The sequence below is a fragment of the Alexandromys fortis genome, unplaced genomic scaffold, assembly GCF_014885135.2.
Source record: "Alexandromys fortis isolate MF-2015 unplaced genomic scaffold, M_Fortis_MF-2015_v1.1 scaffold_9, whole genome shotgun sequence".
NCBI classification, from domain to species: domain Eukaryota; kingdom Metazoa; phylum Chordata; class Mammalia; order Rodentia; family Cricetidae; genus Alexandromys; species Alexandromys fortis.
The window spans coordinates 2,248,968-2,262,247 of NW_026067892.1; the positions used below are offsets into that span (position 1 = coordinate 2,248,968).

The 13,280-nt window shown below is 50.5% G+C and overlaps 1 protein-coding gene across 5 annotated transcripts in view; it reads left to right on the forward strand.

The window, feature by feature from the left end:
- The window catches only part of Brpf3 (bromodomain and PHD finger containing 3), a 35,912-nt gene extending 25,352 nt beyond the window's left edge, over positions 1 to 10,560 (forward strand). For 4 of the 5 annotated variants that reach the window (XM_050142776.1, XM_050142779.1, XM_050142775.1 and 1 more), the window contains exons 10-13: positions 1,088 to 1,185; positions 4,039 to 4,136; positions 7,654 to 7,808; positions 8,428 to 10,560. In XM_050142776.1, the coding sequence (XP_049998733.1) occupies positions 1,088 to 1,185; positions 4,039 to 4,136; positions 7,654 to 7,808; positions 8,428 to 8,611 (535 nt within the window). In that variant the 3' untranslated portion in view covers positions 8,612 to 10,560. The remainder of the gene's footprint in view (positions 1 to 1,087; positions 1,186 to 4,038; positions 4,137 to 7,653; positions 7,809 to 8,427) is intronic. The other variant, XM_050142777.1, reaches the window with a different exon arrangement.
- The last annotated feature ends 2,720 nt before the right edge of the window (positions 10,561 to 13,280 follow it).

The following is a 13,280-nucleotide window of genomic DNA, read 5'->3' on the forward strand; positions in this document are numbered from 1 at the left end:
TTCTTTTTTTCTTTCTTTTTTTTTTTTTTTTGTCAAGGCTGGCTTAGAACTCACTCTGTAGACCAGCCTGGCCTCAGACTCACAGAGCTCTGCCCGTCTCTCCTGAGGGCTAGGATTAAAGGCATGTGCCCCCAAGCCCAGCATTTAACTTCCTTTTAAGAAGTATCCTGTTGTGTTTATGTGTGCCACCATGTTTATGGAGGTCAGAGGACAGCTCTTGTACCGCGTGGGTCTCGGGGATCACACTCAGGGCTCGGCAGCAAGCACCTTTACCCACTAACCCATCTCACCCACCAGACTCCGCCTCTCTGCAGTAGTCTTCTGTAAAGAAAGAAACTGCTCTCCTTTTTAGTTGGTAAAAATCAAATTAAAAAAAAAATCCTACCCCAGGAAAACTTCGCACATAAACCATTTGGAAGTGAGAAGTGGTGTTTTTTGTTTTTTCCAATTTAAAAATGTCTCTGCTAATTCTGGAAAGAAGACATGCTTGTTATAGAACATTTGGAAAAGAGGCAAATTTTAGGACCTCAAAAATAAATTGGTTTGTCAAGATGAAGCATGTGGAGCCTAGAGTGCAGATTATATATATAAATTTTATGTGCATGGGTGTTTAATGATGGGTGCTGGGTTCACTGAAGCTGGAGCTACATTGGTTGTGAGCTGCCATGTGGGTGCTGGGAATTGAATCCAGGTCCTCTGGAGGAACAGTCACTGAGCAGCCATCTCTCCAGCCCTGAGAGTGCAGAGTCAAACAAGTGAGAGGCTGAGGTGAGGCTGGGTGGTGACCTTCCTGCCGTTTGATGAGACAGACAGGCTCTCATGGTGTAGACCAGACTGGCCTGGAATTCACAGAGATCTGCCTGCTTCTGCCTGTGGGATTAAAGGTGTGCACCGGCCGCCAAGCCCAGCACTGTGACCTTCCCTCTGAATGAACTGTGCTGTCCCTCCACAAGGGTGGACTGGTTTCTGGTAGAAACTTCCAGGAGGGAATGGAGACGCTCTCTTTCCCTTGTGTCAGAGGTGGAAAATCAGGAGAAGCTTTGTTCCAGTTAAAACTGCTCACTTCAACTCTCTTCTCTGTGCGCAGTGGCCTGACACCTCCCAAACGCAGCCGTGGGAAGCCAGCCCTGTCCCGAGTGCCCTTCCTGGACGGTGTGAACGGAGGCTCGGACCACAGTGGCTCAGGTGAGGAGACCGTTGAGAGTCTGAGCAGGGGAAACATGCTGAGGAGCAAGCTGTCTGAACTGCTACACTTCAGGGGCTCACGACAAACACTGGCTAGAGAGGTGGCCTTCGCTCCCTGTCACTAACATTTCTTTTAAAACTCTTCAGCTGTGTTGTATTTTGAGTTTATATCGCTGTGATAATGATCATGACCACAAGCAGCTTGAGGGTAAGGTTCTCTTCTCCTCACAGCTCGTAGGCCACCACGAAGGGAGGTCAGCCAGAGCTGAAGCAGAGGAGCCTTGTGTGTGGGGTTTGTTAGCCCACTTCTCACACAGTCCAAGGCCATATGCCTGGGGTGGCATCCTTTACAGTGGGCTGCGCTCTGCCGTATCAATCATTAGTCAAGAGAATGTCCCACAGACCTGCCCACAGGCCAGTATGATAGAAGCCTTTCTCAGCCAAGAGTCCCTCTTCCCAGATGACCCTAGCGTGTGTCTGAGTTGACCAAACAAACAAAACTCAAAACAAAAACAAACTAGGGAGCACAGTTTAATGCTTGCCCATGGTAACAGAAGTCCAGTGGGCTCTTAGGAAAGCCCGCTTTCCTCTCTGGAGCATCAGCTGCAATGTTTTGTGTTGTTTTTCCAGAGCTCCCTACTGTATATCCAAGCTGGAACCTGTGTGTGTTGGAAAGAAGTGTGAGGGCCCATCATTCATTCCTTCTTTCGCGTTCATGGTGTACGCTAGGAATCCTTTGCTTTCTCCCAGCTTGCCAGTGGCACACTGTATGGGAGAAGTCTTCATTTCTTCTCTGTAGCTCTCCCATGACAGACATTTAACGTGTCTTCGTCATCAGGGCTGCGCTGAGCAGCCTGTGTGCGGAGGTCATTTCATTCTTGAGCTGTCAGGTTGAAGAAGGGTGTGTTCATAGTTTCGGTTGGTGTTGCCTGGCTGTGCTCTCTAGGGCCATCAGTGATAACGTGTCACTCAGACCCCTCTAGCTCTGTAGGTCATGCCTGTTTAGCCTCACGAAATGAGGACAAGGCAAGGGCAAGGGTGAGGCTGGGGTGGTTCCCAGATGGAGCAGGTCCAGAGCAGAATACTTCTTAACTAGGTTGTCTGTCACATGCACTGTGGATGCCATGTCTTTGAAGTTCCCTATAAAGCACAGGGTTCTTTCCCTGTTCCAGCCGCTTCCTTCTGCCTTAATGTCATCCCCTTTCCCGGTGTGTGTTGATGGATGCATGCCTTTGAGTTCTATTACTTCGTGACTGTCTGCACTCAGACGGTAGGTCTCCCGTCCAGATGAATGTACATTTAACTCGAAGCAAGGAAGTGGATCTGACACACTTTGTGCTTCTGGTGGTGACATTTTCCCTTTACTTTTTAAGCCCCCGTACTAAAATCGGTGCCAAAGGTTATTTAAAAAGAATTGCACTCCATAGCTTCACCATCTGAACACAGCTGTCTCCATTTCTGTGTTGCTTCCGTTTCTTTTCGGCACATTTTAACAAGTGCAGATCTGATACATACACTTCTGTATGCACCAGGTTTTGCTCGGATACTTTTTCTTGTTGGCTCATGAGCTTTCTTTGCTGTCATGATACACTGGGATCATCTTCCTAACAACCAGGGCTTCGTGACTGATGTGTGTTCTGGTGGATGTTGGCTAGCTCCAGCTTCCAGCACACACAAGGCAATGAATCCTTTCATTACTTTTCTTATAAGTTGCCAAAGAGGAAGTTACTGGAGCAGATTTATTTTAAACCTCCTGGGACATTGCGGGGAAGTGCGTTCCAAAAGAGCTGACCTGCTCTGTGGCCTCACCAGTGCGTGGCTACGCTGGCTTCTCCGCAGCCTCCTCGGTGGTAGGTTTATACGTTCATGGCTGACCTTCTGCACTCACTGGTATTGGTTGAAACATTACCTTTCTTGTTAGTTAAGAATTACACATCTCAGCCAGGCGGTGGTGGTGCACACCTTTAATCCCAGCACTCGGGAGGCAGAAGCAGGTGAATCTCTGTGAGTTCGAGGCCAGCCTGGTCTACAAGAGCTAGCTCCAGGACAGGCTCCAAAGCTACAGAGAAACCCTGTCCCCCCCCCCCAAAAAAAAAAGAATTACACATCTTTCTCTCTCTCAGATTCAAGCCCTTTTCCTTAGCTGGATGAGCGTTCACAGTTTGTAGGTGTGGGGCAGGAAAGAGGCTTCTGTGGTGCTCAGAGCATTGGTGAGGCTACACACCTAGGGTCATCAAAGACCTGCCAAACTTCTTGGCTTTGCTGGTTTGTGGTGCAGCCAGGTGCTTGGATGGCCCACTGTGGCCTGGTCAGGAAAATGATTAGCAAATGGCTCTGCTAGGATGTTCTTCTCTGCACTTTTACCCTGGGTGCAGGCAGCACTGTCTGCTCAGGCTGGGGTATGGCCCTTCTCCCTAAGACACCCTGGAGAGGAAGCCCTGATATTTAATGAAGAGGTTGGTACACTGTAGCCGCCTGCTTTTTGTGGGTCGTGAGCTAAGAACGCTCATCTTCAGTTATGAAACTATGAAATTCAAATGTCGCTGTCAGAAACACTAGTTCTATTGGTGAGTAGGCATACTCATTTGTTTAGACTCTGTTTCCCTGCTACAGCCACGGAGACAACATGGCTCCTAACAGGATGAAATATTTACCTTTTGGCCATTTAGAGGGTTAGTTTGACACCTGACCCAATCTAAGAACTCCTAAGGAAAGGGCAAGGAAAAGGAAGGGTGGAGGGGCGTTGCTGACTTGATCCTGGGCTGCCCCGCTTAGACGGAAGCCACAGGCAGGCTTTGGGGCACCATGCCAAGTCCCCTTTGGGCTCTGTCTCCTCCCCTCCCCCACCCCCAGGCAGAAGCCTCCTGATGCCCTTTGAAGACCGCGGAGACCTGGAGCCCCTGGAGCTGGTGTGGGCCAAGTGCCGAGGCTACCCCTCCTACCCTGCCTTGGTGAGTCTGCCCCAGACAACACCCTCCTGTTCCCTCTTCCCCCGTTGGCTCTGGCCCTGCCTTGCCTTAGGGGATTATCTGATTGGATCCAGCTGGCAGAGTTTGATGGGAGTCAAGGCACCTTTAACTGCAGAGGGGTGGGGGGCTTTACCATAGAGCTCCTGGGGCAAACCAGCAGGCCTCCCCGCGACACACACAAAAGGCTCCAGGTGTGCAGGGACCAGGTTCTCAGGGCCCTCATAGCGTCGTTCATCTGCTTCTGTGTAGGAGGATCATGCCTGGTGCAGTTAGGATGCTAACAATGCTTAGCTGTGTTAAGAAACATCTGCCGCACTAAATCCTTGACCTGCCCTGGGCAGAATGGTTGATCTTGTTTTGTAGGAAAGGGGCAGGGTCTTTTAGCTGTTAGCCAGCTAATAAGTAGCAGGGCTGGAATTTGATTCCAGAGCTCAACATGGGATGCAAAGCCTTTGTTCAGAGCCACTGCATTAAAAACCGTGCCCTGTGCTGTCCTCAGGACTGCACATGGCACCTTCTCCCATGCATAAGCCTGTGCATGGGAGGCAGTACCGCCTCTATCCTTGTCACTTCCCCGCATACATGAACGTGTCCATCCCACATGATGAAAACCTCCATCATGTCATTTTTAATGGTGACACCACCCTTCAGTTGCTCTCATGTGCCGCGCTTTGACCATTTCCCAGTTCCCCGTTTAGATTTACTTTTGCACTGTTGTCAGTGAGCATCTTAGCTTTATCTTGGTGCACAATCATGATCATTTCTTAGGAGTACCCACTAGGGCTAACATCTATACAGAATTCTGGCACAAGTTGCCAAATTGCCTGGAAAATAGTTCTGGCTTATCCCCCCATTATTAGTGGCTAATAACAACTATATACCACTTTGACTGCGGTCTCCTAAGGCTCTCCCAAGTTGGGAGGAAATGGCCACGAGCCCTGGAAGATACCACAAGCTGGGAACCTTTGGGTCCTGAAAGGATCTGGTAGAATTTAAGGTGTACATAGTCAGCTCCACCCAGATGAGCCTTCCAGAAACCAGGCTGAGACCTCGGCATTCTTAGACCTTTCTCAGGGTCTGAAGCCCTGGTGGGAATTACCCAGCACCCTTGTCTCTCATGCACAACTCTGGGCTCTCCAGCCCTGGCTCTCTGTGACTCTTGAGCCCAACAGCAGCTTCCTAAGATAAGGCAGGAACTCTGATCCTGTTTGAGATGATGAGGAAACCCTGTCTCAATGACGTCATACCACTTCCTGGAGCCATATTGGTTCATTTTGCCTGCCTTGTTCCCCTCTTACTATGGCAGGTGTGGAAAGTCCACACTGATCCAGTTGCTGGAGACATTGAACTGGAAGTCCTGTAAAAATGAGACCACAGGACCTAGCTTAGTCATTAAGGGAGTGACTAATGCTGGCAGGTTTGGACTGGCTTTTGATTTGTACCATGCAAGAGTCTTTAGAATATAAACAAAACACTGGGACATAGTGGCACATGCCATTAATGCCAGCATAGACAGGTAGTTTTCACTGCTTTTCAGGCCAATCTGGTCCACATAGTTCCAGGCCACCTAGGGCTACGTAGTGAGAACCTGTCTCAAAAAATAAAAAGAAGAAGAAATTCAGTCACCACCTGAACACAACATGTGTTTCTATTTTGGTGCATGCCCTGCATCCCTTTTCCTGTGCATGTAGATTTTGCATGTTATGCTGTATTTTAATCTTTTTAAAATAAATGTGTGGGGGGGGGGTGTTTTGGAATAACAGAACAGCAGCAGCAGTGCAAACCACCCCATGCTAGCATGTCGACTAAATAGTATTCCCTTCATTGCTGTTCATGTGTTGTGTTTGTGGTAGTGTATCTGCACATGGGTTGTATGGCATGTTGAACCTTCCCACCAGCTTCATGTCTGTGTTCCATAAACCTCATTGTCCACTGAGTGGATGGACCGGTACCATTTTGGGTATGACAGCTGTCCTCGGGTGTCGGCTCATCCTCCCTGTTCTTGCCCCCCAGCAGGTCTTCCACAGTTCACTCTTGATGCCCAGCATGTTCAAGTGGAGACAAGAGAGTAATCCCGTCTCTCTGGTAGCTCAGGGCTGTTTCTGTTCTCATTGCATCTTCAGCCTCAGTCCCAGGAAGAGCGACAGGCTGGGAGATGGTTTTGACCACTGCATAGCTGGTGGGTGGACTAGAAGATGGGTGTTCTTAGAGTCTTGAAATTTTTCATTTTAGATTTATTAATGTGTGTGCATGCGTATTTTGCCTATGTGTATGTATGTATGTATGTATGTATGTGCACCATGTACGTGTCTGGTGCCTGAGGAGGTCAGAAGGTGTCAAATTCTCCTGGACCTCGAGTTACAGATGGTTGTGAGCCACCCTTGGGTCCTCTGGAAGAGCAGCAAGTGCTCTTACTGCCGAGCCATCTCTTGGTGCCTTAGGGTAAACTCTTTACCAGAGCCCCTGCTTTCAACTGCTTGTCTTGGGGGATATGGGGTGCTGGCAGCTGCCCAGAGGTCTGAGAGCAGGTCCCCTGGGACAGGGCATAGGAATTAAGATTGCTCTCTAGAGAGGAGGCTGCCTCCTCTGTCAGTTTCCAAGTCTCATTGGCCTCTGTGCACAGAGGTTATGAGCCAGTTGCTCTGGAAGTGGGGGCTATGTTGGAGGCTGTCGGTAATCGCCTTTGCGAGCATCTGGTTTCAGTCTCAGCCGTGGTTTAGCGCCATCCTCCTGTTCTGGTGCTGCCCCGTCTGCCGACACCTGTCAGAGATTAAAGTGAGGTGGTGTGTGGATGGTTGTGAGCTCTGCCAGCAGGAATGCTCCACGGACCTGGAGAGCTGCTGTGCAGTGATTGGCTCCTGCTCATGGAGAGCTGCTGTGTTGTGCACTGATTGGCTCCTGCTCACTGGAGAGCTGCTGTGCACTGATTGGCTCCTGCTCTCTGGAGAGCTGCTGTGCTGTGGTGTACTCCCTCAGGATAAGATGGCTCTGCCTTCTGGAGCTTGCTGCCTAGATTAGTCTCTCCAGTGCTTTGGTTCCCCCTCACACCTGACCCTTTCAGCCATCTTTTTGTCTCTTCTTCAGTCTTACCACAGAGGTATCTGCCCCACACCCCGTGGGAAGGTTGTGTGTAGCCAGAGGCTGTTACATGGAATCACAGGGTTGCCCTGTTGCCACATTGAACTTTCCGCCCAGTCACAGCCTCGGTGCCCAATGGGGCAAGACCCTGGGTGCTGGAGGTGAATTGCAAAGGTGGTGAAGAGAGACCATCATGGCAGCAGCCTGTAGTTCTTCCCTAATAGACACTGTGAGGAGAGGGTTCACCTGCCCCGTCCCACTCAGTCTGTGGGGAAGGGTATGGAGCAGCTCATGCCAGCCCCTCCGTCGCTGGTTATCTGTAGACCAGAACCCTTTGTGCTTAGGTTCTCAGTGCCTTGATGGTTGGTCCTGTGGCTTTCCATTCTCCCTGCTCAGAGCCTGTCTCCTTTTCTGCCTCCAGATCATCGATCCCAAGATGCCCCGGGAGGGCCTCCTGCACAATGGCGTCCCCATCCCTGTCCCTCCACTGGACGTGCTGAAGCTGGGCGAGCAGAAGCAGGCAGAGGCTGGAGAGAAGCTCTTCCTTGTCCTCTTCTTTGACAACAAACGCACCTGGTAAGGGGCCCATGCTGCCTGTGGTAGCTGTTCCTAACAACACCAGCTAATGGTGCTTTGAGTAAGGGGGAGCTCCTCAAGAGGAGCCTTTCCCCAGGTGGCCCAGAAAGCCGCAGGGTAGGTCCACAGCCCCAGGCAGTGGGCAGTGTCCAGTAGAGGCCTCAGCTGTTCTCTGTAGAGCTCAGGAGAGGTATTGAGAATTGGGGATCTCTGCACCCTTAAGCCAATAGTCACTAAATGCCACCCGTTTCTTGGGACAGGCATGACCTTGGGTAGGCAGCTGTCATGGTAACTAGTTATTAGAAAGAGACTAAACTGAAAGCCAAACACAGCGCGTGCACGCGCGCGCGCGCGCGCGCGCGCGCACACACACACACACACACACACACACACACACACTGGGCTTGTGGCTGACAAAGTGCTGTCGTCCCTGATTGTCAAAAGGAGGTAGAATTGTTGGTAACAGACATGCCCAAGGGCAAGGCTCAGGCCTGTGGGGTTGCTAGGCCTGCCTGCTGGAGAACATTTGGGGACTTCCAGTCTGCCTTCCCCGTGACCCAGAGGAGCCCCTGTAGGACTGCAGGAGTGTAGCCACATCTCAGCTGTGCTTGCCTTTCAGGCAGTGGCTTCCAAGGGACAAAGTCCTGCCACTGGGTGTGGAGGACACTGTGGACAAACTCAAGATGTTGGAAGGCCGCAAGACCAGCATCCGAAAGTCGGTACAGGTGGCCTATGACCGTGCAATGATCCACCTGAGCCGAGTCCGTGGACCCCACTCCTTTGTCACTTCCAGCTACCTGTAAGAGTGGAACTGGGCCTGTGTCTGCCTGCTTTGCCTCTCCTCTGTCCCTGAGGCACAGGAAGCCTCTTCTGCCCCTGCCAAGTGTCTGACCGGCAGCTTCTTTCTCATGGCAGGCCCTGACTGGACTGGGTCTCCAAGGGCAAGGCCCAGAATTGACCAATCAAGTGGTTCCCCTAAAGGGCCACTGTGTGCCAAAAACTCCCACCCAAGGTTCCCCGGGGACATTCCACTGAAGAACACTTAGAAGCAGAAACAGCTGAGAGTTTCGGCCAGCCAGGGAGTGGACCTGGGCCACTGGGCACCGGGTCCTAGGCTGCTTTTCTGGGGCCAACTGCTCCCTCCATGTCTCTCCCAGCTAACCATACCTCAGGGCAGGCAAGGTTCTGACACTGATCCCAGAGATGTGCCAGGGTCCCTCGGGAACCCACTGAGCTCCCCTTCCCCCCACATCACCCGTTCTCACCCCTCCTCGTCTCATCGTCCACACCCAGCCCGGGCTCTCCTTTCCCATTGCTCTCCCCTCTCCCTCGTGCCAAATTGACAGCAACATCACCAAATCCATCTTTTTCTTTGATGCCCATTTCCTTTCTGGCCAGCTGCTATGTTAGATTAGGTGTCTGCCAGCCACCTGAGTCCCAGGTAGAAGCTACCCCAGTCTCCCCACACCCACAGACTTCCACTTGTGCTGCCGACATGCCTAGCTCGGCTGTGTGCGCATGCCCTGTGGATGGAGTGGGCTTCCTGTCCTCCGTCTGGCTGAGGAGTGCCAAGGGTGGGCCCCCATCCATGCGGAAGGCCGCATGGATATTGAGGGCGGCACACGCCCTTCAGCTTGCATGCTGCTTGTCCCTCCTCTTGCAGCAGACTTAAGCCTTACTGCGCGCCATCACCGCAGGGGCACGGGCTGCCCTCCAGCACCCTCCCCTTGCTCTGCTCCTGCTGCCCAGAGCAGGGACACGGCCTTTTTCTTTGATACCCTGTCTTCAACCTTCTCCCCACCTTCACCTCCTCAACTTCCTCCCTCACCTCCCAAAGGAAGGAAAACAAACTGTGAATGAGGAATGCTGACTGACAAACCAACGCAACTTTCGAGGCTTCTGCTCTTGACATTTCTTTTCACCTCCTAAGCACCAAAGCCGCAGGCGGGTTTGCGGACCGCTGATTGCCACGTTGATTTCTATCTTGATGTTATTTTTAATTGTTTTAAATTTTTCATAGGGGGTTTGGGGCAAAACAAAGTCACTGGGGAGATCACTGCCATTTTTACATACTCAGACTTTTTAAAACGTAGCCAGTCAAACACCAACTTCTTCCACATTTGGGACTTGAGCCAGAGTTTAAAAGGGAGCCAACAAAACTCACAGAGAGGGCGGGGTTCTGTACAGTAAAGAGCGCGGCACCAGCTGGGACAGGCGTGGTGTATATAACTGTAAGATACTGTCGCTAAGTTATTCAGGCCTATACTCTCCATTATCGGAATCCTCCACTGTGCAGCCATGCAGTGTGGTTTAGCTAAAGGAGCCGATGTGTCCTCCTCTCCCCAGGTAGTTGGTCAGCTGTGGACTCTGTGACCCTTGTCTAAACCTGTGTTGTAAGATCTCGGGGCTTTCTCCCCGTCTCTCTCCCTCCCCCAACACTTACCTTCTATTTTTCAGTCTCCGAACCTTTCACTCTCTCTGAGTCCCACTCAAGAAACTGCTCCCTTTAGAACAGAAGGCGGCTCAGACCCTGCTGTGGCATGGGGCCTCGCGCCTCTGTCGCGTCTGCTGTGAAGCACACGATGCTCTATTTATTGTAGAAAGTGACTTTATTTGCCTTCTAGAGTTGTTTATAACAGATGGTTATAAGAGGTAATAAACAGAAAATCTATGCCTGTAAAGAATACAAGAGTTACTTTTACCTACTATAATATGACGTCTTATTTTCTCTCTGAGAAATAAATGTTCTAATGGGCAGTGGCTTGCTGTGCTGTATTTTGGTGTCCTTGGTGGGGCCTCCTGTCCTAACTCCACCCACTTCTCTGCTTTGGATCTCATGGGTGGGTGTGAGGACAGCGCAGAGCGGGGCTGAGAGTGGTCGGGAGGGTGGCCACGCCTCCACCATTACCTTCTCTGGCTTTCTTATGCCATGCTGGAGAAGTGACTCCATTGGCATCTTGGCACCCATTCGGCAGCCACCAGACTGGAGACTAGGAAGATCAAGCCTCCTTTGCTGTCCCTTCTATAGATGGGCAGCAGGGACACAGGTTTGTGTCCCCCGCCTATAACTGGAAGGATCCTTGCAACTGGCCTGGCCTTAGTTTTGCAGAAATTAAAAGGCGTAGGCAAGGTCAGTCAGCTAAGACCCACCCACCGGCTTGCAGGACTTCATGGTCTGGCTGTGACTTGTAAGGACGTTGTGTGGTACATGTGGCAGCTGGAGGCTAATATTGGGCATCTCCTAAGGTGCTCTCTACCTGCTCTGTTGAGACAGGCTTCAGCTTCTGAGTGGCCAGCAAGCTCGGGTTCCTTCCTCTCCCCCACCTCCCCACCGTGTGATTACAAATGCATGTCACAGGGCTCTCCCCATCCCCTCGTCCCCACCTTAATGGGCTCTAGAGGGTCTGGACTCAGGTCTTCGTGCTTCTATGGAAGTATTTTGCCAACTTAGCCATCTCCTGCTGCCCTTCCTGCCAGGGTCCTCTGATGTGGTGGAAACACAGCTCTGGATCACCTTCCCAGGGCCCAGCTTGTCTGCCATCTATGAAGTGCTTCCAGTGTGTGGATAACCCGTGTGTTGTACGAACAACGCAAAGACACTTGGCTTATAAAACATTGCTGACAGCTCCAAGGCCAGCTGGGGCCTGATGCCAAGAGGGTTTAGAAAGAAGATAGGTTTATTTGGGCAATAGTTAAAAGTTTGAGAAGAGGAAATAGTTCATTCAAGCCTTGAGAACCAGGTTTAAAAATCCCTATTTATGGATTGTATTTTGAATTACAAAGGCAACTGTAAAATACAGACGGTACCTGGGTGGTGGTGACGCGCGCACGCTTTTAATCTCAGCACTCAGCATTCAGGAGGCAGAGGCAGGTAGATCTCTCTGAGTTCGAGGCCAGCCTGGTCTACAGAGAGAGTTCCAGGACAGACTCCATAACTACGGAGAAACCCTGTCTCGAAGAAGGAAAAAAAAAAATACAGAGGGTATGTCGTTTACTTTTTTTATTGCTTTGACAGGATGTTTGACAGTAAGTAAAGAGATGTTAGCAGGGCATAGTGGCACATGATTTTAATCCCAGAACTCTGGAAGCAGGCAGATCTTTGAGGCCAGCCTGGTCTATAGATTGAATTTCAGGACAGCCAGGGGTACACAGAGAAACCCTGTCTCGAAAAACCAGAAACAAAAGGGATTTATTCTGGCACAAAGTTCCAACAACTCAGAGACCCGCCTGCCTCTGCCTCCCCAAGTGCTAGGTTTAAAGGCGTGCGCCACCACGCCCAGCGTTTAAATGTCTTAGGGTGTTCGGTTGCAGCAGAGAGAAAGTCTCTAAGACACAGGATGGGGTGACGTCAAGTCAGCACCTTTAGCCTTGGAGGGTAATGGATAACATTGGCAATAGCCTTTATTGGTTTTTTTGAGGGTGGGGAATCTATAGGGCACCGTTGACCAACAACTTAGAAGGAGGTAACCTGTTCCTGGTACTGGGATTTCATTTGGCATAGGACAACACAATATATTTTCCCTTCCCTGAAAGATGCCTTCCTCCACCTATGTTCGCTTCTCATTACCTAACCTCTGTGGATATTCATCTTTTTTTTGTTTTGTTTTGTTTTGTTTTTGGTTTTTCTGTGAAGCCTTGGCTATCCTGGAACTCGCCCTGTAGATCAGGCTGGTCTTGAACTTAGAGATCTGACTGCTGCTGCCTCCGGAGTGCTGACACACCTGCCTTCTGTGGAATTTTAAAAAGAACATAAATCTTTTATATGCATTGGTGTTTTACCTGCATATATATGTCTGTGTAAGGGTATTGGATTCCCTGGAACTAGAATTACAGACTGGTGTGAATGGCCTTGTAGATGCTGGGAACTGAACCTGGGTCCCCTAGAAGAGTAGCCAGTGCTCTTAACTACTGAGCCATCTCTCCAGCCCCAAATCTTATTGTTTTGTTGTTTAAAGACAAGGTCTCTCTGTGCATCTCTGGCTGTCCTGGAACTCACTCTAAAGACCAGGCTGGTCTCGAACTCAGATCCATCTGCCTCTGCCTCCCGAGTGCTGGGATTAAAGGCATGTACACCATGCCCTGCAAAAAACTCAAATTTTAAACTTAACAGTAACATCCAGGGGCTGGAACCATGACCCAGGAGAGCATCTGATACTTGTTCTTTCAGAGGGTCTGGTTTTAGCCCCCAGCACTCACCACGGCAGCGTGCAACCAACCACTTCTAACTTCAGTTCCAGAGGATCCAAACTTGCCTCTTCTGGCCTCCAAGGTTAACATTCATACACCAAAATAAATAAATAAATATATATTTTTTTTTTTTTTGGTTTTTCGAGACAGGGTTTCTCTGTGGCTTTGGAGCCTGTCCTGGAACTAGCTTTGTAAACCAGGCTGGTCTCGAACTCACAGAGATCCGCCTGCCTCTGCCTCCCAAGTGCTGGGATTAAAGGCGTGCGCCACCATCGCCCAGAATAA